The sequence below is a fragment of the Podarcis liolepis genome (assembly GCF_965112155.1).
Source record: "Podarcis liolepis genome assembly, chromosome: 17".
Lineage (NCBI taxonomy): Eukaryota > Metazoa > Chordata > Lepidosauria > Squamata > Lacertidae > Podarcis > Podarcis liolepis.
Genome location: NC_139571.1, coordinates 11,711,745 through 11,735,841, shown reverse-complemented (window position 1 = coordinate 11,735,841; position 24,097 = coordinate 11,711,745). Strand labels below are relative to the sequence as shown.

At 45.8% G+C, this 24,097-nt stretch overlaps 1 protein-coding gene across 3 annotated transcripts; it reads right to left on the bottom strand.

Annotated features, from left to right (window-relative positions):
• Positions 1 to 1,112: 1,112 nt before the first annotated feature.
• LOC310697122 (prostaglandin-H2 D-isomerase-like) lies at positions 1,113 to 23,307 on the bottom strand. Of its 3 annotated transcripts, none has more exons than XM_083483460.1 (7): positions 23,098 to 23,307; positions 19,311 to 19,432; positions 17,135 to 17,202; positions 16,141 to 16,236; positions 14,320 to 14,421; positions 1,988 to 2,016; positions 1,113 to 1,289 (listed from the first exon to the last, which is right to left on the bottom strand). In XM_083483460.1, exons 1-6 carry the CDS (start codon positions 23,203 to 23,205, stop codon positions 2,003 to 2,005), a joined length of 510 nt encoding a protein of 169 aa, XP_083339586.1. In that variant the 5' UTR covers positions 23,206 to 23,307; the 3' UTR covers positions 1,113 to 1,289; positions 1,988 to 2,002. The 3 variants fall into 3 exon arrangements, with proteins under 3 accessions (XP_083339586.1, XP_083339585.1, XP_083339587.1); XM_083483459.1 differs by lacking the exons at positions 14,320 to 14,421; positions 16,141 to 16,236; positions 17,135 to 17,202; positions 19,311 to 19,432; positions 23,098 to 23,307 and adding exons at positions 3,135 to 3,236; positions 4,395 to 4,490; positions 4,604 to 4,671; positions 5,192 to 5,313; positions 6,263 to 6,561; XM_083483461.1 differs by lacking the exons at positions 14,320 to 14,421; positions 16,141 to 16,236; positions 17,135 to 17,202; positions 19,311 to 19,432; positions 23,098 to 23,307 and adding exons at positions 4,395 to 4,490; positions 4,604 to 4,671; positions 5,192 to 5,313; positions 6,263 to 6,571.
• Positions 23,308 to 24,097: the final 790 nt, after the last annotated feature.

Below are 24,097 nucleotides of genomic sequence, written 5' to 3'. Positions count from 1 at the left end.
GGGGTCTCAGGTCTGAACTAGCTAAAATTATCTGTGTTTATGGAGCCTTCTGGAGCTACCTTTGAAGGTGTCCCAGAAACTACAACTAATCCAGAAAGCGGCAGCTAGACTGGTGACTGGGAGTGACCATGGAGACCATATAACGCCGGTCCTGAAAATCTTCATTGGCTCCCAGTGCATTTCTGAGCACAATTCAAAGTGTTGGTGCTGACCTTTAAAGCCCTAAATGGCCTCAGTCCAGTATACCTGAAGGAGCATCTCCACCTCCATCGTTCAGCCTGGACACTGAGGTCCAGCGCCAAGGGCTGGTTTCCTAACCACAAGAAGCGAGATTACAGGGAACCAGGCAGAGGGCCTTCTTGGTAGTGGCACCCTCCCTGTGGAACACCCTCCCATCAGATGTGCCGGCTTCCATTCCCCTGTGGAAACACAAGCAAGCTTGCTGAGAGGTGATGATGGGCAGAACCGGTGCTTTTTTTCTGGGGGGACACAGGGGTATGCACACCCCTAAACATTTTGTGAATCTAACGGGACAAGCGACTAAACATTTTAAGGAAGCACCAGGGCTCTGGCAGGATGCTGGAGCCATCCTGCCTCCCTCGGAAACCCAGGTGGTGTTTGGGAAGGTGGCAGGAGGGCTCTTGGACCTACCAGAGCACCATAACGCCTCCCTCCCTAAGCTGGGCAGAGGTTTCCTGGGCTTTGGGAAGGAGGTGCCAGGGGAACATTTAGGGGACCAACCTTGTTCCCCTAATCCACTGCCCATACACCACGGCCAAGATCATTTCGTATGAAGCAAACACCCTTTCTTGGACACTCGCCAGGGTGGGGTGGGTGGTTTATCTCCCTGGCAGAGAACACGTTCAGCATATACAAGGTCCCAGGTCTGAACCAGCTAAAATGATCAGTGTTCATGGAGGCTTCTGCCTGAGGCCTGGGGCTACCTTTGAAGATGACCTGGAAACTACAACTAATGCAGAACCAAAGAGTGCTTGCCCCAAGCCTGGATCTCAGAATCCAGGAATTTTCCTTTTTATATAGTGCTATGAATTTGGGGTGTACACATAATAGTTTTCTTTGTCTTAGGCCAACAGAAGAGAAAACAGTACCACTTATGTGATTAGAATACCATTTATGAATATATATCTGATCCAAATGATTCAATTTTTCTTTCCAAATGGAATGGTTCACGATGGTGGTTGGTATTTGCAATGCAGGAGGCAGATTCCAGGACGATTCCTCCGTCCCCATCCTCATGCAGACATCTTTCCCATGTTATTTTTGGCTTTCTGTATGGAATTGCAAAAGACAAGAGATCCCGTTATCACAGCAAGAGGTGGGGACCTTGGCCCATGGAGAAAACCCACACAAGGTTGCAGTTGTATTGCTCTGGACCCTGCTCCTGGTCATTTAACAAAAGCCTGATCTGCCAATGTTTTCAAATGATAATGTTCCTACTCTCCAGGCCATAGGTGACAACTGCCCTGGGACCTCTGGGTAGAGGGTAGTACATAAAATCCTTATAATCTTAATAATGATATCAGCAAATCAGCAGGAAGATGTCAGTGTCAGATTCAGTTGGATGCTGGAGGGGTCTCAGGTCTGAACTAGCTAAAATTATCAGTGTTCTTGGAGACTTCTGCCTGAGGCCTGGGGCTACCTTTGAAGGTGTCCCAGAAACTACAACTAATCCAGAATGTGGCAGCTAGACTGGTGACTGGGAGTGGCCGCTGAGACCATACAACACTGGTCCTGAAAATCTTCCTTGGCTCCCAGTATGTTTCTGAGCACAATTCAAAGTGTTGGTGCTGACCTTTAAAGCCCCTGGGACACAAGCCAGCCCCATCCCTGCCTGCTCTCTGTCCCCCGGAGCTGGAGCATGAAGCTCCGCCACTGCCTTAGATGTGGCTACTCATGAGTAAACACCACTGAGTTCAATAAAGCTTATGACCTCCCAGGTAAGTGTGCAGAGGACTAATTATCTTACCTTTTCCATATCTTCTTATATACAGAGATCTGTGGATGAAAAGAAATGCTGTCAGTGAATGAGCAAGATGTGGGATTGGGTCCAGGGAACAGAACAAGTTAAAGATGATGATGATGATGATGATGATGATGATTATGTTCCTTATGGGCCATGCTCCAGAGCCAACAATAGACTGGCTCTCAGATATCAGTAGGGTTTCTCTTTTTTAAAGGATCCATAATGCTTATCTACATGTGGAGAAAACCTTCTCTTGATAAAACCTCAAGGGCCGCTTTTCTCCACATGAACCAACCTGGATCCTGCAATCATCATGCGAGGCCTTTCTTCATGTGCTTCTTCCACAAAAGGTCAGGAAGGTGGCAACACAAGAACGGACTTTTTCTGCAGTGGCTCCCCATTTTGCGGGCATTCTCCCCAGGGAGGATTGGCTGGAACCACAGTTAGATCTATTTAGGCACTGGGCAAAAACATTCCCCTTCAGCCAGGCCTTGGGCTGATGAACAGTCTATGTCCTTTTACATGTGTTTGTGGGAGGGATGGCTTATGGGTGGGTTTTTTTGGTTATTTTTCTCCTTTTTATTATGTATTTTATTATGTGTTATGTATTTTTGTGTTTTTATACTGTGAACTGTCCCCAAGATCTTCAAATTTAATAAATCCTAATAATGTAAGAAAGTACTTCCTGATGTTTAGTTGGAATCCCCTTTCTTGTAATTGGAATCCACTAGTTCAAAAGCTAGCCTCCAGAGGAGAAATAATAATAATAATAATAATAATAATAATAATAATAATAATAATAATAATAATAATTTATTATTTGTAACCTCGCCCATCTGGCGGCTTCAACAAATACCAAAAATACACTAATATGTCATACATTAAAAACTTCCCTGAACAGGGAAGAAAAGAAGCTAACTCCATCTTCTGTGTGACAGCCCAGGAGACATTTGAAGAGGACTATCCCATCCTCTCTCAATCTCCTCTGCTCCAGGCTAAACACCACCCAATTCCCTCAACTGTTCCTTATCAGGATTCATATCCAAATTCTAATAATACCTGGTGATCTCTAGAGTCCAAGCGGCTAGCATCATCATCACCATACCTTCAAACCAGGACGAAGAAAATCTTAAGCATTAATTGCCCTTACTATTTTCGGATACATAGGCGATTGCTTCTGGATCGAATTGCAAATCTGTGGCCAAAGTTTTGAATTTTTCTTTCACTTCATCTGACACAGTCAGTTCCCTGCCTTAAGACACAAACAAGGAGTTGGCATTGAGAATCAGCATCATAGTGCAGGAGGATAGATCATAGAATGGTACAGTTGGGGTCATCTAGTCCCCTGCAATGCAGGAATCTCAGATAAAGGATCCATGACAGAGGGCCATCCAATCTCTGCTTAAGAACTTCTAAGGAAGGAGAGTCCACAACCTCCTGAGGGAGTCCATTCCACTGTTGGACAGTCAGAAAATACTTCCGGATGTTTAGTCCGCATCTCCTTCCTTGTAACTTGAATCTATTGGATTGAGTCCTACCCTCCGGAGGAGAAAACAAGCTTGCTCCCTCTTCCATGTGACAGTCCTTTCGATATTTGAATATGACTATCATATATTCTCTCAGTCTCTTTTGCAAGCAAAAATAAACACTCCCTCAACCATTCCTCATAAGGCTTGGTTTGCATTCCTTTGATCACCTTGGTTGCCCACCTCTGCACACATTCCAGCTTGTCAATATCCTCCTTAAATTGTGGCACCCAGAACTGGACGCTGTATTCCAGGTGTGGTTGGACCAAGGCAGAATAGAGTGGTCCTGTGACTTCTTTGGATCTGGACACAATACTTCTGCTGATGCAGCTTAGATTAGCATTAGATCTTTTTTGCTGCTTCATCACGCTGTTAAGTATCTTAACAAATACCTCTTGTGTGACTTCTTCCCTCCCCGCCCACTGTTTAAGAACAGTTTCAGAAGGAGGAGGTTTGAAATCAAAAACCAGAAGCCTGGGCAGTGTTCCTTCTCCATTCTGAATTGTCCCATCCTGATGCAACCCTCAGGGGCTTGTGAGGCACATTTGTTGTTGACGTTTTATCGTGATGGTCCAATTATTCTGACAAATCTAGCTGTGGGGTGGTGGTGGATTACTCTATTGGCAATTAGTGGTGGTGTTTACATATCCCTAGACCAGGCATAGGAAACCTTCGACCCTCCAGATGTTTTGGCCTACAACTCCCACGATCCCTAGCTAACAGGACCTGTGGTCAGGGATGATGGGAACTGTAGTCCAAAACATCTGGAGGGCAGAAGGTTGCCTATGCCTACCTTATACAAACTGGGAGGATGGGTGAGATTTTCAAAAGCTGACAGGTGCGCCCATTGTAGCCAAGGGCACCCAAAGAAGCTCCAGACATACCATAGAGCTGTAGCATGCCCATATGCTCCATTAGGAAGTGGATGATATGGTAAGTCTCATAATCTGTATCCACAATGTGTACTGTAGTTTTCTCATCTGTTGAAAAAAGAGCCACAAAAGATCCATTAACAGTCATGAGAGTCACACAGATGCAAAATGAAGGATGTGTGTGTTTTGATGGAGATAATGGAGAAATCTATTAAACTTACCTTCAGTATCAAATTTGGCCTGGTTTATAGGGTATAGAACAACTCTTCTACGCCGACAATCTCCATTTCTGGAAAGAAAGGCAGGGTTGTCAAGTTGCTTCCCCACCCAGCCAGCATGCCCCCTCCCCCAATCTCTGCACAAGATTTCACTGGGGTTCCAGGTTCTCAGCCAGGGCCATGTTTCCTCTGAGAATCAAGTTGTAGTGCCTTTAGGAAATATGGTTTCCTCTGTCCCAGCCTGCCAAGATGGCCCTGACTTTTCCACTCCTTCTCCTTCCCAGCACCCCCCCCCCAAAAGAACAAATTTTCCTGTGACATCATCTCCATCAGCAGCTTGTAGTTCTGTGGGGCCCATTGCCCAGTTTCAGAAGAAGAGGGAGTAATGGGAAGCTGCCCAATAGACATTCAGAATCTCAGCTGATGTAATTGTCAGGGATCAGGGAGGCAGCTAAGGCTGGACCCCTGGGTGTACGACCTAGCCTCCCTGCTGAAAGAGACAGGGGTAGGTAGGCAACAGGCCAAGCCTCGGGACCCTTCCCTTTATACTGTGAAGGTAGATAATGATCATAGCAGTGGATGCAGACTTACTTAGGAACATCAATTTTGAGGACCAGTTCTCCATTCTTTTGGGGCGCCATTAAATAGCCATAGACTTCTCTCGTCTGTTTGTCATACTGTACTGTTGCAATAGGAAACCACTTACCAGTGAGCTACAAAGAAGAGGTTTGTTTGTGTGTTATTGAGAAAGACATTTTAATATATATTGTAGACTGGTAGCTAAAGTAGCATAGTGGTCTCTGACTTCCCACTCTGGGCCCCTCTTTCAGAATGGAATTTTTTTCAAGCCACATCAAGTTGTTTATTATTATTATTATTATTATTATTATTATTATTATTAATAAGGAGAAGGAGAAGAAATACATTGCAAAATGAAAAGAAGCAACTCCTAGCAGTGCTTAATTAATAACACAGAACACAGCTACTTTATAAGTACAGTAGCACTTTGGTTCTCAAACTTAATCAGTTCCTGGAGTCCGTTCGCCTCCCGAAACTGTTTGAAAACCAAGGAGCGGCTTCTGATTGGCTGCAGGAGCTTCCTGCAGTCGAGCAGAAGCTGCATGAGATGTTCGGCTTCCGAAAAATGTTCGCAAACTGGAACACTTATTTCCGGGTTTGCAGCGTTCAGGAGCCAAAACGTATGAGTACCAAGGTGTTTGAGAACTAAGGTACAGCTGTATAAAACAATGCTATATATACATACTACACTGAAATGTTTAAATGTTTCTTTATTGGTCCTTGATTCTTCCTGCTAAACTTGCCATCCTCTCCTGCCCCACCAGTGTAGCACAACACAGCCTTGGAGAACCACTGGGTTAGGGCATGGGAGAGACCAGGATTCGAATTCCTGTTCAGCCATGAAGCTCACAGTCACTGCCTCTCAGCCCAATCTACCTCATAGGGTTGTTGTGGGGATTAAATGAGGAAGGGGAGAACCAGGTACATCACCTTGCGCTCCATGGAGAAACAGGTGGGTTATAAAGGGGGCACAGTCAGCTTGCAAAGTCTGTAATCAGGTGAACAAGGCTGTGCAAGCTCGATTATTGCTAAATTTGTCACCATCCCTAGTTATAAGTGAAGGAGAAAAATGTTGCTGTTTACCTTCTTTATATTCAAGTCTGGCACCATCGGAATGGGTACAGGAACCTTGTACTTAGGAACTGCTGAGCAGGTGCCAGCAAACACAATAAGTATCAGCACAATGTTCATCCTTGCAAGGCTTTGCAGCAGTTCAGGCACGTTTGAGACTTCTGCAGAGACCTTGGCTCTTCAAGCGATGCCTGGATTTATATCCCTCTGCTTATGTCCCCAAATTTCATCTAATGCAGTACAGCCCTGCCATTAAAAGAGGTCGTGGGGTGTTTGAGAGAGAGAACCAGGTGATTTTCAGAACTAATTGTTATCCGTGGTGAGCACATTTTCTAAAAACCCTGGAACACTCTGCCCATCGATGCTTGTCCTGAAGGACTCCAAGGCCTGTGGCCTCCCCTGTTAGTTGTGGGTGGTGGTTTATGGTGAACTTCACCACCAACAGAGGCCTGGGCTGTGATCAAAAGGAGCCGAGATCCAGTTTTAACTAATGTTAGAATAAGGTTTGCATCACCAGACCACATTCCTCACCTGGAACATCCCTGGGGCAGGTGTTGTGGGAACAAAGGAAATTCAAGTTGCGTTGGCTTCTCCTTTTGGAGATAGCAGGGGTCCATCTGCTCCAAACCCCCAGGACTAATCTTTTGTTGTTGAAATCATGTCTTGTTATGGGCATAGAGACCCATCCAAGTCAAAATACAGTACAGTGGTACCTTGTTTCTCAGACGCCTTGGTACTCAAACAACTTGGAACCCGGGGGGCCACCAGGTGGCGCGTTGGAAGATGGCCGACAATAACATCTCTCTGACCCATACGAGGTAATTAAGGGGCTGCTATGGGAAGTATGCAGTCTTCCTACCCCCCCCCCCAGGAGACGGGGGGCACTGCCTTTGCCAGCAGTGTTCACAATGCACCCCCTGATCCGAGAGATGGGGGTGCCGAACACTTGGCACGAGCCCTCGGTGAAGTCAGATCTTCCTGACGCCGATTCCAATTAGCACATGCTGGTTAGCTTCAGCTCGGAATTATAATTGGAAACATATGATTGGAATGAAGCTGAAGCACATACATCAAGTAATGTTCGAGGATAAGACTGCTGATTTATGGATCTCTGTGACCGGGAGTGACGGATGGATAAGTAAATCTTCTGATGAATCACCACTGGGAGACTGTATGTTTGGAATGAAGGGGGGGGTGGAGGAAAAAACTTTTTTTTTCTTTGCACGATGTGATATTAATAACCCTTCACCCCAGATAGAAGATTGTTGCGTTTTTATTAATCACAATCAGGATTTCAAGAACTGTGTGGGATGGATTATAACAGGAGAGAGGATTGGTGAACGGTGAGAAAGAAGAAAATCTTTATGACGCAGTTAAAAAATGGCGTCTCGCCAAGACAGGCTTGCCGGAGAAAGAAGGACAGGGGGAGGAGAATCAGGATCGTTCGAAAGAGAAGGAATGTTGGAACGCAAGCTTGATCTGACAGAGCCTCCTGATTCATTTGATTTATTTGGCAAGCCTGAGAAAAGTAAAGGACAGACCGAAGATTAACTTTTTTATGGAAGCATTGAACAGAGGCTGTCCCTGAGCGATATGATCTTTGAAGAGTACAAAACCCACACAGAGGATGCCTGTTTTCAATCTGCTTGTGAAAATTATCAGAGATCGCAAAGAAAGGAATATACGATAACAACAAGAAGAGAAAGAAAGTAATAAAGAACTATCTGGATTGAACTGGATAGAACTGTCTAATTAAAGCAGTAATATAAGTGATGTTTGGACTCGTTCGGAGTTTTGGACTCGCGCGGAGCTTGATGTATGGGCACCCCCAACAAAATTTAAAATTTGGCTGTATAATTTGGAACTAATGTGATTTGGATAATGTGATGTGATTGGCCTGTTAATAAAAATTATTTTAAAAAAACAAAACAAACAACTTGGAACCCAAACACCGCAAACCTGGAAGTAAGTGTCCCAGTTTGCAAACTTTTTTCAGAAGGCGAACGTGCTCCATTTTGAGTGTTATGCTTCTGTTTTGAGTGCCACACTTCCGTTTTGAGTGTTATGCTGAGGTCTGTTTGTCTTTGTTATTTATTTTGCTTTTTTGTTTTTTTAGGCTCTTTTTTGGTTTTTGTGACTGTGTGGAACCCAGTTCAGCTACTGATTGATTGATTGATTGATTGATTGTGTGACTGCAGTACATTGTTTATTGCTTTCATTTTATGGATCAATGGTCTCGTTAGATAGTAAAATCCATGTTAAATTGCTGTTTTAGGGCTTGTTTTTAAAAGTCTGGAACGGATTAATCCATTTTGCATTACTTTCTATGGGAAAGTGTGCCTTGGTTTTGGAACGTTTTGGTTTTGGAACGGACTTCCGGAACGGATTAAGTTTGAGAACCAAGGTACCACTGTATGGAGTAAAAATTACAGTACCTGAAACGATAGTGTTTTTCTAATTTTACTATTACAGTCAAGCCAGTTGATCTCTTACATGCAAGGCAATTAGGAAACAGTGAGATTCCTGCTCAGTGGTCCTCACAGCACACCTTGAGTCTGAATTGCTCCCCTATGTCAGTCACCACTCCTGGCCAACTTTTGTTATTGCTGCTGATCTGTGCACCAGTCAGGGTCAGTCTTCTTCTTCAAGCAGGTCTGACAGACTGTTTTTGTTTATTTTCTGAGAGCATTTGTTCCAGGCTTTTCAACAAGAACAACAAAAATGGTTCCCAGAGCAGCTTGCATACTATCAGTTAAGATAAGGCAGCCCTGGTCCCTGCAGGCTTACAATCTAAAAAAAAGAATGTGATGCACAAGAGGAAAGGCGCAGGGGCAGAAAAGGAGGGTAGTAATACTTTGGCACCAATTTGGAGGCCTTCTGCCTGGTTCCCTGTAAACTCGCTTTTCGCAATTAGGGAACCAGCAGAAGACCCTCAGAGGGGGACCTCAGTGTCCGGTCTGAACAATGGAGGTGGAGACGCTCCTTCAGGTATCCTGAGCCAAGGCATTTAGGGCTTTAAAAATCAGCACCAACACTTTGAATTGTGCTCGGAAAGGTACTGGGAACCAATGAAGATGCTTTATGACCGGTTTTATATAGTCTCGGCTGTCACTCCCGGCCACCAGTCTAGCTGCAGCATTCTGGATTAGTTGTAGTTTCCGGGTCACCTTCAAAGGTAGTCCCATGTCAAGAGCATTGCAGTAGTCCAAGTGGGAGATAACCAGAGCATGTACCACTTCTGGTGAAACAGTGTGCAGGCAGGGAGGGTCTCAGCCAGCATACCAGGTGGAGCTGGTAGACAGTTGCCCTGGACACAGAATTGACCTGCACTTCCATGGACAGCTGTGAGTCCAAAATTACTCCCAGGTTGTAAACCTGGTCCTTCAGGGGCACAGTTACCCCATTCAGGACCAGGGAGTCCCCCACACCCCTGTCCCCCCAAAACAGTACTTCTGTCTTATCTTGTCAGGATTCAACCTCAATATGGCTTGGGGTAGGCTTTCCGTTACTTCCAGGTAGGCGTGGACCACAACCTGAAAATGCTCAACCTGAAGCAATTTCAACCCGAGGTATGACTATACTTTCAGAGGTTTGGGAATGGGCAGGGGCGGAGAAAGGGGGGCAGTGGGGGCAGGACACCCAGGGTGTCACTACTGGCGGGTGACAAAATGGCAGGCAGCACTCATTGTGGGGCCTGCAGCGTGCCTGAGCCGCGCGTCTCTCTTGGGAGTGATGGATTGGCTTGACTGCCCGCAGGTTCCTCACTGCCCCAAACAGTCTGCCATCTGCCTCCCCCTCAGCTGTAGATCGCTGAGTGGGAGGAGGCAGGCAGGCAGGCTTCTCGGAGGCCCAGTGGAGCGTCCTGCCCTGGCTGGCCCCGCCCTGCCCTGTGGGTGACTGGCCCCACCACTGGGCGCAGGGCATGTACGCTGCCCCAGGTGCCTGATTGGCTTGCTCCGCCGCTGGGAATGGGAAGTCCTTCACTGTGCAGAACTGGTTATGCTACTGTCCATTTCTTTTGCCCTGTCTTTTGCCCTATCTCTTATGTCAGAGATAATAAAGCCAAGATGTCATGACTCAACTGCATGCCATCGGTCCTGGGGTTGGTGTGTATGATGCGATATGGCACCATATGGTGCAATCAGGAGTTTGAAATGCAACGTTGCCAAATGAAATCATGTACACAATGTGGACTGGGTCGTTTATACATGACCATCTTTGTATCTCCTCAACAGGAGCCAGTCAACAAAGTTTATTATCATTATTGGGTTCAGCATCTTGAAATTAGAAAAAGAGAGAGGCTGTTTCATTTCAGAGGCATTTTGTGAATTGTGAAATTTAGGAAGTTCCACTACTTTCTAACTAAGACAGGTTTTACTGCCTATGCAATTTTCTGAAGTCCATGAACCTGGCCTTTGAAGAGTTTATAAGTAAACTATGTTTTATTTTCCAAGCTTGTGGTTTCCTTGGGGAAGAAGGAAACTTTAGAAAGGTTCCCCCCCAATGGGGACATTTTGGCAATCACTGTAGAGAGCATATTTTAAAGGTCCAACAACCTATATTTCCATGATTTACTTTGCTGCGCATTTTGTGATCTCGACTGGAGTTCTCTCACCAAAGAGTGCTTGCCCCAAGCCTGGATCTCAGAATCCAGGAATTTTCCTTTTTATATAGTGCTATGAATTTGGGGTGTACACATAATAGTTTTTTTCCTCTTAGGCCAACAGACAAGAAAACAGTACCACTTATGTGATTAGAATACCATTTATGAATATTTATCTGATGCAAATGATTCAAGTTTTCTTTCCAAATGGAGTGGTTCACAATGGTAGTTGGTATTTGCAATGCAGGAGGCAGATTCCAGGACGATTCCTCCATCCCCATCCTCACGCAGACATCTTTCCCATGTTATTTTTGGCTTTCTGCATGGAATTGCAAAAGACAAGAGATCCCGTTATCACAGCAAGAGGTGGGGGCCTCGGCCCATGGAGAAAACCCACAAAGGTTGCAGTTGTATTCCTCTGGACCCTCCGGGTATAGGGTGGTATATAAAATCAATTAATAATAATAATATCAGCAAATCAGCAGGAAGGTGTCAATGTCGGAATGAGTTGGATGCTGGAGGGGTCTGTGCCGCCTTCCATTCCCCTGTAGAAGCACAAACAAGCATGCTGAGAGGTGATGATGGGCAAAGCCAGTGCTTTTTTCTGGGGGGATGCACAGCTCTAAACATTTTGTGAATCTAACGGGACAAGCGACTAAACATTTTAAGGAAGCACCAGGGCTCTGGCAAGATGCTGGAGCCTTCCTCGGAAACCCAGGTGGTGTTTGGGAAGGTGGCAGGATGGCTCTTGGACCTACCAGAGCACCATAACGCCTCCCTCCCTAAGCTGGGCAGAGGTTTCCTGGGCTTTGGGAAGGAGGCGCCAGGGGAACATTTAGGGGACCAACCTTGTTCCCCTAATCCATTGCCCATACACCACAGCCAAGATCATTTCGTATGAAGCAAACACCCTTTCTTGGACACTCGCCAGGGTGGGGTGGGTGGTTTAGCTCCAAGGCAGAGAACACGTTCTGCATATACAAGGTACCAGGTCTAAACCAGCTAAAATTATCAGTGTTCATGGAGACTTCTGCCTGAGGCCTGGGGCTACCTTTGAAGGTGACCCGGAAATTACAACTAATCCAGAATGCGGCAGCTAGACTGATGACTGGAAGTGGCTGCCAAGACCATATAACACCGGTCCTGAAATACCTACATTGGATCCCAGTACGTTTCCGAGCACAATTCAAAGTGTTGGTGCTGACCTTTAAAGCCCTAAATGGCCTCGGCCCAGTATTCCTGAAGGAGACGTCTCCACCTCCATCATTCTGCCTGGACACTGAGGCCCAGCTCTGAGGGCCTTCTGGCAGTTCCCTCACTGCGAGAAGTGAAGTTACAGGGAACCAGGCAGAGGGCCTTCTCAGTAGTGGTGCCCGCCCTGTGGAACGCCCTCCCTTCAGATGTCAAGGAAATAAACAACTAACTAACTTTTAGAAGACATCTGAAGGCAGCCCTGTTTAGGAAACTTTCTAATGTCTGATTTTTTATCATTTTTTATCATTTTTATCATCATTTTTTAATATTCTGTTGGGAGCTGCCCAGAGTGGCTAGGGAGACCTGGCCAGACGGGCGGGGTATAAGTACTATTATTATTATTATTATTATTATTATTATTATTATTATTATTATTACTACACATCTTGTATTTCAAGGATATTTAAAGCACGCTAAAGAATCCTGGGAACTGAGGTTTGTTCAGAGTGCGTGGAGTTGTAGCTCTGAGAGGAGACCACAATTCCCAGGATCCTTTGGGGTGGGTTACGCAGCTGGGATTTCCCCAAGGGAGGGGTATCGCCTTTCAGTTGTGACCTGAAACCCTTTTAAATGTGCTTTAAGGTATGGTGTCCTGTATATGATCCTGCAGAGCTGGAGTCAAATCAGAGTAGGGTGCTTCTTCCTTGGGGACTCACAGCACAACCTTAGATGTGTCTACTCATGAGTAAACACCACCAAATTCAATAAAGCTTATGACCTCCCAGGTAAGTGTGCAGAGGACTAATTATCATACCTTTTTCAGATCTTCTTATGCACAGAGCTCTGTGGATGAAAAGAAATGTGGTTAATGAGTGAGCAAGATGTGGGATTGGGTCCAGCGCACAGAACAAGATCAGGATTATTATTATTTTGTTCCATAGCCAACAATAGACTGGCTGTCAGATATCAGTAGGGTTTTCTCTTTTTTAAAGTCTCCATAATGCTTATCTACATTTGGGGAAAACCTTCTCTTGATAAAACCTCAAGGGCCGCTTTTCTCCACATGAACCAACCTGGATCCTGCAATCATCATGTGAGGCCTTTCTTCATGTGCTTCTTCCACAAAAGGTCTGGAAGGTGGCAACACAAGAACGGACCTTTTCTGCAGTGGCTCCCCATTCTGTGGGCATTCTCCCCAGGGAGGATTGGCTGGAACCACCCTTATATCTATTTAGGCACTGGGCAAAAATGTTCCCCTTCAGCCAGGCCTTGGGCTGATGAACAGTCTATGTCCTTTTACATGTGTTTGTGGGAGGGATGGCTTATGGCAGGGGTCAGCAAGGTTTATCTTGCCTGGGCCGGATCGGTCCCATGGAGATCTATCTGTGGGTTGGATTCTGCATGCACGTGAGCGGGCACACCCATGATTTTCAGCGTCTTTCAGATGTGATTTCCGGCATCTGTACATGCGCAGACGCGATTTACAGCACCCTGGAAGTGAGTCCCTGCGCTGCGCCGGTTTAGTGAGCGGGCAGCTTGGTTCGGGGGTGGGTCGTGGGCCGGTCAAACAACCTCCACGGGCTGCTTCTGGCCCATGGGCCTTAGGTTTCTTAGGGTATGTTTTGTTATTGTTCTCCTTTTTATTATGTATTTTTATCTTTTTATATTGTATTTTTATACAGTGGTACCTTGGGTTAAGAACTTAATTCGTTCTGGAGGTCCATTCTTAACCTGAAACTGTTCTTAACCTGAAGCACCACTTTAGCTAATGCGGCCTCCCGCTGCTGCCGTGTGATTTCTGTTCTCATCCTGAAGCAAAGTTCTTAACCCGAGGTACTATTTCTGGGTTAGCGGAGTCTGTAACCTGAAGCGTCTATAACCTTAGGTACCACTGTACTGCGAACTGTCCCGAGATCTTCAAATTTAATAAATCATAATAATGTAAGAAAGTAGTTCCTGATGTTTAGCTGGAACCCCCTGTCTTGTAATTGAAATCCACTGGTTCAGAAGCTAGCCTCCAGAGCAGGAGAAAACAAGCTAGCTCCATCTTCCATGTGACAGCCCAGGAGACATTTGAAGAGGACTATCCCATCCTCTCTCGATCTCTTCTGCTCCAGGCTAAACACACCCAACTCCCTCAACTGTTCCTTATCAGGCTTCATATCCAGATTCTAATAATACCTGCTGATCTCTAGAGTCCAAGCGGCTAGCATCATCATCACCATACCTTCAAACCAGGGCGGAGAAAATCTTAAGCATTAATTGCCCTTACCAGTTTCGGATACATAGATGATTGCATCTGGATCGAATTGCATATCTTTGGCCAAAGTTTTAAATTTTTCTTTCACTTCATCTGACACAGTCAGTTCCCTGCCTTAAGACACAAACAAGGAGTTGGCATTGAGAATCAGCATCATAGTGCAGGAGGATAGATCATAGAATGGTACAGTTGGGGTCATCTAGTCCCCTGCAATGCAGGAATCTCAGATAAAGGATCCATGACAGAGGGCCATCCTACCTCTGCTTAAAAACCTCTAAGGAAGGAGAGTCCACAACCTCCTGAGGGAGTCTGTTCCACTGCCGAACAGCTCTCACTGCCAGAAAATACCGTATTTTTCGCTCTATAAGACGCACCAGACCACAAGATGCACCTAGTTTTGGGAGGAGGAAAACAAGAAAAAAAATAGTCTGAATCTCTGAAGCCAGAACAGCAAGAGGGATCGCTGCGCAGTGAAAGCAGCAATCCCTCTTGCTGTTCTGGTTTCTGGGATAGCTGCGCAGCCTGCATTCGCTCCATAAGCCCCAGACACATTTCCCCTTACTTTTTAGGAGGGGAAAAGTGAGTCTTATAGAGCGAAAAATACGGTGCTTCCGGATGTTTAGTCCGAATCTCTTTTCTTGTAACTTGAAGCCATTGTTTTTGAGAACTACCTTCCAGAGCAGGACAAAACAAGCGTGCTCCCTCTTCCATGTGACAGCCCTTAAGATATTTGAATATGACTATCATCTCTCAGTCTCTTCTTTACCAGGCTAAAGATACACAGCTCCCTCAACCATTCCTCGTAAGGCTTGGTTTGCATTCCTTTGATCACCTTGGTTGCCCTCCTCTGCACACATTCCAGCTTGTCAATATCCTCCTTAAATTGAGGCACCCAGAACTGGACGCTGTATTCCAGGTGTGTTTGGACCAAGCCAGAATGGAGTGGTCCTGTGACTTCTTTGGATCTGGACACAATACATCTGCTGATGCAGCTGAGATTTGCATTAGATCTTTTTTGCTGCTGCATCACGCTGTTAAGTATCTTAACAAATACCTCTTGCCTGACTCCTTCCCTTCCCCCTTTTTTAAAGAACAGCTTCAGAAGGAGGAGGTTTGAAATGAAAAACCAGAAGCCTGGGCAGTGTTCCTTCTCCATTCTGAATTGTCCCATCCTGATGCAACCTTCAGGGGTTTGTGAGGCACATTTGCACAGAGCATGCCAACCAGCACTTTTAGCTACTCTGCCTCGCAGGGTTGCCGTGGGGACGAAAATTTGAATTGCCAGTAAAGGTAAAGGGACCCCTGACCATTAGGTCCAGTCACAGACGACTCTGGGGTTGCATCGCTCATTTCGTTTTAATGGCCTAAGGAGCCGGCGTACAGCTTCTGGGTCAAGTGGCCAGTATGACTAAGCCGCTTCTGGTGAACCAGAGCAGCGCACAGAAATGCTGTTTACCTTCCCGCTGGAGCGGTACCTATTTATCTGAACTGCTAGGTTGGCAGGAGCTGGGACTGAGCAACAGGAGTTCAGCCTGTCGCAGGGATTCGAACCACTGACCTTCTGATCGGCAAGCCGTAGGCTCTGTGGTTTAAATTGCCAGTAGATAGTGGCAAATTTGTTGCTGACATTTTATCAAGATGCTCAAAGTATTCTGACAAATCTAGTGGCGGGGGTGGGGGTGGATTACTCTATTGGCAATTAGTGGTGGTATTTACATCTCCTTAGACAAACTGGGAGGAAGGGCAAAATTTTCAAAAGATGGGCACAACAGGTGTGCCCATCATAACCTATGGCACCCAAACAAGCTCCCACGGGCCAGTCTCCAGACATACCAAAGAGCTGTAGAATGCCTGAACGCACTGTTCTGAAGAGGATGGTATGGTAAGTCTCATAATCTGTATCCACGAAGTGTACTGTTGTCCACCCATCTATTGAAAAAGAGCCGCAAAAGATCCATTAACAGGCATGGGAGTCACTTCCACAGATGCAAAAGAAAGGTGGGGGGGTAGAGAAAGCACTTTTTCACTCAGCCCATAGTTAAACTATGGAACTCACTGCCCCAAGAGAGATTTGTGGAGGAGGAGAGGGCTATCAATGGCTCTGCCTCCACAGTTGGAGGAAGAAATGCTTCTGAATACCAGTTGCAGGAAACCACAGGAGGGGAGAGTTAATTAAGGAAACATTACTGCAGTTTGGAGACAGAGGAAATACCTACATTGGCTCCCAGTACGTTTCCAAGCACAATTCAAAGTGTTGGTGCTGACCTTTAAAGCCCTAAACGACCTCAGTCCAGTATATCTGAAGGAGCATCTCCACCCCCATCGTTCAGCCCGGACACTGAGATCCAGCTCTGAGGGCCTTCTGGCGGTTCCCTCACTGCGAGAGGCCAAGTTACAGGGAACCAGGCAGAGGGCCTTCTCGGTAGTGGCACCCGCCCTGTGGAATGCCCTCCCATCAGATGTCAAGGAAATAAACAACTCTCTGACTTTTAGAAGGCATCTGAAGGCAGCCTTGTTTAGGGAAGTTTTTCATATTTGATGTTGCCGCTTTTTTACTATTAATATTCTGTTGGGAGCCGCCCAGAGTGGTTGGGGAAACCCGACCAGATGGGCGGGGTATACATAATTGAGAGAAGCCAAATATTCCATTCAGGCCCTTCTAACTCTCAGGAGAAATCCATCTAACTCAATCCAGAAAGGAAGAGAAATCTGCTTCTGTTTCTGGTAGCGAACTTGGAAAGTTGCTCTCCCAGGTTCGCTGGAGCTTGAGGGCAGGGGGTGGGGGGGTGGCTTGGATGGAGATAATGGAGAAATCTATTATACTTACCTGCACTATCGAATTTGGCCTGCTTTACAGGGCGTACAACAACTGTTTTACTCAGACATTGTCCATCCCTGGAAAGAAAGGCAGGGTTGTGAAGTTGCTACCCCCCCAATCTCAGCACAAGATTTCAAAGGGGTTCCAGGTGCTCAGCCAGGGCCGTGTTTCCTCTGAGAATCACGCTGTATTGCCTTTAAGAAATATGGTTTAATTACACATATTTACACCTGAGTGTAAATTTACACCTGAGCTTGAATGAACTTTATTACGGTCACAGACCAGGATTAAAAAAGCATATAGATAAAATAGCAGTTAGGATTTTTTCACCGATAATTGTTAGGGCAAATGAGGACAAGGAAACAGGCATAAAACATCCTAATAAAATACAAGATTAAACACAGATAATGGATGGATAAAAAACTAATAATTAAAACAGATAAGAGCTAAAAAACCAACAAAGACACACAGTTAAAACAACTGTAAGAGCATAAGAGCTAAAAGATTCGCAGATAAAACAACTATAAGAGGCTGCAGAGTAGAAGCCTTTTAAATAGAGTTTAGATGGAGTTAAAATGAGTTTAGATGGAGGAGTTGCAAATCTGACCACACCGTCATCTCAGGAGGAGGCTTGTTCCCCACAGTGGGGCAACATTGGAATCCAAGGCATCCTCCCAGCCATCCCTAGGCCTCTGTCCCAGCCTGCCAACATGGCCCTGACCTTTGCACTCCTTCCCCTTCCCAGCATCCCCCCCCCAAAAGAACAATTTTTTCTGTGACATTATCCCCATCAGCAGCTTGGAGTTGGCCAGTCCTGGAGTTGGGGGGGGGCATTGCCCAGTTTCAGAAGAAGAGGGAGCAACTGGAAGCTGCCCAATAGACATTCAGAATCTCAGCTGATGTAACTGACTTTCGGGGACCAGGGATACAGCTAAGGCTGGACCTCAGACAAAATGACCGCTCCCCACATTAACTGGGGGGTGGCTTTTGCGTGGTTGGGCACAGTGCCCCCCCCCGGACTACAGTGGTACCTCAGGTTACATACCCTTCAGGTTACATACGCTTCAGGTTACAGACTCCATTAAACCAGAAATAGTGCTTCAGGTTAAGAACTTTGCTTCAGGATGAGAACAGAAATTGTGTGGCAGCGGCGCAACAGCAGCAGGAGGTCCCATTAGTTAAAGTGGTGCTTCAGGTTAAGAACAGTTTCAGGTTAAGAACGGACCTCTGGAACGAATTAAGTACGTAACCAGAGGTACCACTGTACTAGACCCCCCGGCAAGGTAGTTGGCTTCACCACTCCCCCCCCCCCAAGCTGGATACCTGGAGGTTCCCGCCTAGCCTCGTCAATCAGCCAATCCTGGCTGGGGGGGGGCACGTTGCCAAGGGAATTGCCCAGGTATAGTTAGGACCGCCCACACTCACAATAGACGGTGTAACTTACCTGTTGGTCCTCCTGAACTTCTCCCACCCTGCCCTCCCTCAATTTATGCCTTCTTTCGCAGTTTAATCTTCTTCTTTACAGCTATGCAGGCGCCGCTGCGGTCCTAGATGGCCACCGTTGAGGGACCGGGAAGGAATTCCCCTGCATTGGCAGGTTTCGCCTTCCCCGTAGCAAAACGTCACAACTGTGTATGCCTTGGGCGGAATCCTTTAGTCTATCTTCCCTCAATTGGGGGTGGAGGCGTGAAGCGGTGACCCACGCCCCCCCTGCGCCGGAAATTCCAGGGTTCCCCGTTAAAGGAGTTATTTTGAGGGGAGGCACTGGCCATAGGCCAATGGGTTGTCAGTGCTCTCCCCTACGACGCGGCGAAATGGGGGGTGGGCTCTCTGCTTGAACAGACGTTCTCCAGAGTCTGCCCAATCCCCACACACTTTGGATAACCCTGATGTTCCCCAGATCCCCGGCTGGGGACTGGGAGGGATAAACGCCCAATGCCTAAGCCAAGGTCTTCCTACATCTGAGAATTTAATAAAATTGTAGCCAATTTTAATCCCATAACATGTTGTCAGGTGTCATTATTCCTCCCGGGGGATGCCTAGGGCTTGGGGGGGGGGTCTCTGCCTGTCCAGGTAAAGTCCTGGGTATACGACCTAGCCTCCCTGCTGAAAGCCTCAGGACCCTTCCCCTTATTCTGTGCTGCGTGAAGGGAGATCATGATCACAGCAACGGAAGCAGACTTACCATGGATAATAAATGTTGAAGACCAGTCCTCCATCCTCTTGGGGCTCCATTGAATAGCCAAAGAATGGTCTCTTTTGTTTGCTATACTGTACCATTGCAATAGGAAACCACTTACCGGCGAGCTACAAAGAAGATGTTTGTTTGTGTGTTACTGTTTTTGTGTTGTTGAGAAAGACATTTCTATATATATTGTAGGCTGGTAGCTAAAGTGGCATAGTGGTCTCAGGCTTTCCACTCTGGGCCACACTTTCAGAATGAAAATTTGCTCAAGTCACATCAAGTTTTTTTTTTTAATTGATAAGAAATACATCGCAAAACAAAAAGAGGCAACTCCTAGCAGTGCTTGATTACTAACACAGAACACAACTACTTTATAAGTACAGTAGCACCTTGGTTCTTGAACTTAATCCGTTCCTGGAGTCCGTTCAAGTCCCAAAACCGTTCGGAAACCAAGGAGAGGCTTCTGATTGGCTGCAGGAGCTTCCTGCAGTCAAGTGGAAGCCACGCCAGACATTCGGCTTCCAAAAAACGTTCACAAACCGGAACACTTATTTCCAGGTTTGCAGCATTCAGGAGCCAAAACCTATGAGTACCAAGGCGTTTGAGAACTAAGGTATGGCCATATAAAACAATGCTACATAGGAACATGACTCGTTCCCAAAATATTCTTAGAGTAGTTGGGTGCCACCCCACACTCTGCCAAGCAGGTTCCAGGCACTCACCTAGGGTTTGTGCTCCTTAAGAGAACTGAAGATGCTGTGAAAATATGATTTATTCACATATTTACTCCTTCAGTCTGCATGGAGGGAGTCCAGATCTTACAGCATGATCATTTCAAGAGGGGCTTGTGCCCCACAGGGGCGCAGCCCTAGAGTCCAAGGCATCTCCCCAAGCCAGCCTTCCCAAGATGGATACCACTCTTTCTTCTTCCTTCTTCTTCCCAGAAAACCCTGCTAAAAACTCTCTTTCCTTGTCACCTCACACCCAGTTACCCTGGCAAACCCTCCAAACGCCCAGTCTCTGTTCACACCTCAGGGCAAGGCAGGAGGACATTGCTTTTGCATCGCCAATGACTCTCAATGGCCCTGATATGCTTCTTAACGGCCTTGGCTTGGCCAGGTCATTTTGCATAGGCTAGCTCAGGAATCTCTTTACAGCTTGTAGTTCTCCCTTCACATCCCAAATAATCAAAATCCCACCATTTATTAGTTTCTAGGGTTTGGGGGGTGTCCCCCCCAATCTATAACAATATAATTATAAACGAGCCTCTTACATATGTACCTTACATATGTTTACAAACTCAGTGAGAGGTGTGAGCTTGCATTTGTTTGGTAATCTCATTTTTATTAGGTGTAACATGAGACAAACAAACTCTTATTCTGTCAACACAAAGAAGCACTTCTCTTTTCTGAACTTTCGTATTTGTCAGAGTTGAAAATGTCAATGTTTCTTAGTACAGAAAGTATTGATCTGATGTGTAGAGATCTTTCCTATTCTGATTAGTTCAAGAGGGTTCTAGAAGGTTCCTTCTCTTTGTGAAAGAAAGCGGCAGAAGGTTTTTGTTTGGCTTATTCCTTCAGAGAAGCTGAGCACAGCTGGTTGAAACTGGTTCTGTTATCCTTTTGTCAAGATAATACTGACCATAATAGTAAGACCAGGAGGAGCCTGCGCTTCACTCGTTTTCTCTTTTCTATCTGTTTAGTACAGTATGGTGTTCTGTATGCTGTAGTGTTAAGGTTTAGACTTATTATAAGTTTGTAAGTTTTAAGTGCCGCAACTGGATTTTTTTAATGGACTGTGCCAATCCTGAATGTTCTGGATTTGTGACCGTTATGCTTATTTTCCTTCAGCACCAGTAAAGCTCTGCTGGATGAAGTACAATTGCCTCCAGTCTATTTTTTGGAAACTCTGCTATGTTTAAATAAAAAAATTCCTTCCAGTAGCACCTTAAAGACCAACTAAGTTAGTACTTGGTATGAGCTTTCGTGTGCATGCACACTTCTTCAGATACACTGAAACAGAAGTTGCCAGATCCTTCTATATAGTGAGAAGGTGGGGAGGGGTATTACTCAGAAGGGTGGTGAGAATGGGAGATTGGCAGATAGCCATGGTTTTAAGTTTGGTAATGAGTTGCAATTCAGCAGCTTCTCTTTCCAGTCTTACGACAAAGAATAAACGGACATAAATCAGACATCAAGAATCACAAAACAGAGAAACCAGTAGGAGAACACTTCAATCTCCCAGGACATTCTTACAAGATCTCAAAGTAGCTGTTTTACTACAAAGGAATTTCAGAAATAGACTGGAAAGAGAAGCTGCTGAATTGCAACTCATTACCAAACTTAAAACCATGGAGAGACCTGGTTTGAACAAAGACATTGGATTCTTATCTCATTATACATGACTAAGCCATTTTTCACCTTCTCACCCCATGCCTTTTCCTGTAGGACCTATTGCAGTCGTTAAGAGTCGTTAACAGGCTCATCTCAGCTATCTGCCAATCTCCCATTCCCACCACCCTTCTGAGTAATACCCCTCCCCACCTTCTCACTATATAGCTCAGCTAGACTGGTGACTGGGGGCGGCCGCCGAGACCACATAACACCGGTCTTGAAAGACCTACATTGGCTCCCAGTACGTTTCCGAGCACAATTCAAAGTGTTGGTGTTGACCTTTAAAGCCCTAAACGGCTTCGGCCCAGTATACCTGAAGGAGCGTCTCCACCCCCATCGTTCTGCCCGGACACTGAGGTCCAGCGCCGAGGGCCTTCTGGCGGTTCCCTCATTGCGAGAAGCGAAGCTACAGGGAACCAGGCAGAGGGCCTTTTCGGTGGTGGCGCCCGCCCTGTGGAATGCCCTCCCATCGGATGTCAAGGTGATGGACAACTACCTGACATTCAGAAAACATCTTAAGGCGGCCCTATTCAGGGAAGCTTTTAATGTATGATATTTTAGTGTTTCTTGGTTTCTGTGGAAGCCGCCCAGAGTGGCTGGGGAAACCCAGCCAGATGGGCGGGGTACAAATAATAAATTATTATTATTATTATTATTATTATTATTATTATTATTATTATTATATAGAAGGATCTGGCAACTTCTGTTTCAGTGTATCTGAAGAAGTGTGCATGCACACGAAAGCTCATACCAAGAACTAACTTAGTTGGTCTTTAAGGTGCTACTGGAAGGAATTTTTTTATTTTGACTATGGCAGACCAACACGGCTACCTATCTGTAACTTTGCTATGTTTCTAAGTGTTTTCCTCCTCCGGTGCTGGCGCAACAGAAAAAAAATATTTTGGAGATCTATAGAGTAGCCAAAACTCTTGAAGAGAGGTGTGGATACTGTTTTTGGTTTTATATTCTCTCTCTCTCTCACTCTCTCCCCCCCACACAAACACTACACTGAAATGTTTCTTTATTGGTCCTTGATTCTTCCTGCTAAACTTGCCATCCTCTCCTGCCACACCAGTGTGGCACAACACAGCCTTGGAGAACCACTGGGTTAGGGCATGAGAGAGACCAGGGTTTGAATTCCTGTTCAGCCATGAAGCTCACAGTCACTGCCTCTCAGCCCAATCTACCTCATAGGGTTGTTGTGGGGATTAAATGAGGAAGGGGAGAACCATGTACATCACCTTGCGCTCCATGGAGAAACAGGTGGGTTATAAAGGGGGCACAGTCAGCTTGCAAAGTCTGTAAGCAGGTGAACAAGGCTGTGCAAGCTCGATTATTGATAAATTTGTCACCATCCCTAGTTATAAGTGAAGGAGAAAAATGTTGCTGTTTACCTTCTTTAGATCCAAGTCTGGCACCACCGGAATGGGTACAGGAATCTTGTACTTAGAATATGCTGAGCAGGTGCCAGCAAACATAATAAGAATCAGCACAATTTTCATCCTTGCAAGGCTTTGCAGCAGTTCAGGAATGTCTGCGACTTCTGCAGAGACCTTGGCTCTTCAAGCGATGCCTGGATTTATATCCCTCTGCTTATGTCCCCAAATTTCATCTAATGCAGTACAGCCCTGCCATTAAAAGACGTCGTGGGGTGTTTGAGAGAAGGAACCAGGTGATTTTCAGAACTAATTGTTATCCGTGGTGAGCACATTTTCTAAAAACCCTGGAACACTCTGCCCATCGATGCTTGTTCTGAAGGACTCCAAGGCCTGTGGCCTCCCCTGTTAGTTGTGGGTGGTGGTTTATGGTGAACTTCACCACCAACGGAGGCCTGGGCTGTGATCAAAAGGAGCCAAGAGCCAGTTGTAACTAATGTTGGAATAAGGTGGAACATCCCTGGAGGAAGCATTGTGGGAACAAAGGAAATTCAAATTGTGTTGGCCTTTCTATTGCCTTTCTTCCCCCCCCCCCCCCGCCTCTGCTGCTCCTTGTCCTCTTCATGGAGTAAAAATGACCAACACCTGAAACGATAGTGTTTTTCTAATTTTACTATTAAAGTCAAGCCAGTTGATCTCTTACATTCAAGGCAATTAGGAAACAGCTAGATTCCTGATCAGTGGTCCTCACAGTGCACCCTGAGTCATGTGGGGAAGGGGAGCGATGTGGAATTTAGATTAGGCACATTACCAATGAGACCATCAAACTGGTAAGAGCTAGTTAAGGAGGAACCTAACGACTCTCCAGTTGGTAGAGCATGAGACTCTTAATCTCAAATTGGCAAAAATGTATAAATTTAAATCAAATACATGTTGCAAATGTCAAGTGAAATAAGATTCTTTTTATCATATGTGGTGGTCTTGTAGTAAGGTTAAAGCTTACAGTGCTACCTCAGGT

Bases quoted from the DNA above. Each gene is read 5' to 3' on its own strand.
- LOC310697122 (XM_083483460.1), bottom strand. From the start codon at position 23,205: ATGAAAATTGTGCTGATTCTTATTATGTTTGCTGGCACCTGCTCAGCA. The intron at 16,237-17,134 runs GTAAGTATAATA...CTTTTTCAATAG, and splicing joins GGCCAAATTCGATAGTGCAG to ATGGGTGGACAACAGTACAC. The intron at 14,422-16,140 runs GTATGTCTGGAG...TTGTGTCTTAAG, and splicing joins AGGCATTCTACAGCTCTTTG to GCAGGGAACTGACTGTGTCA.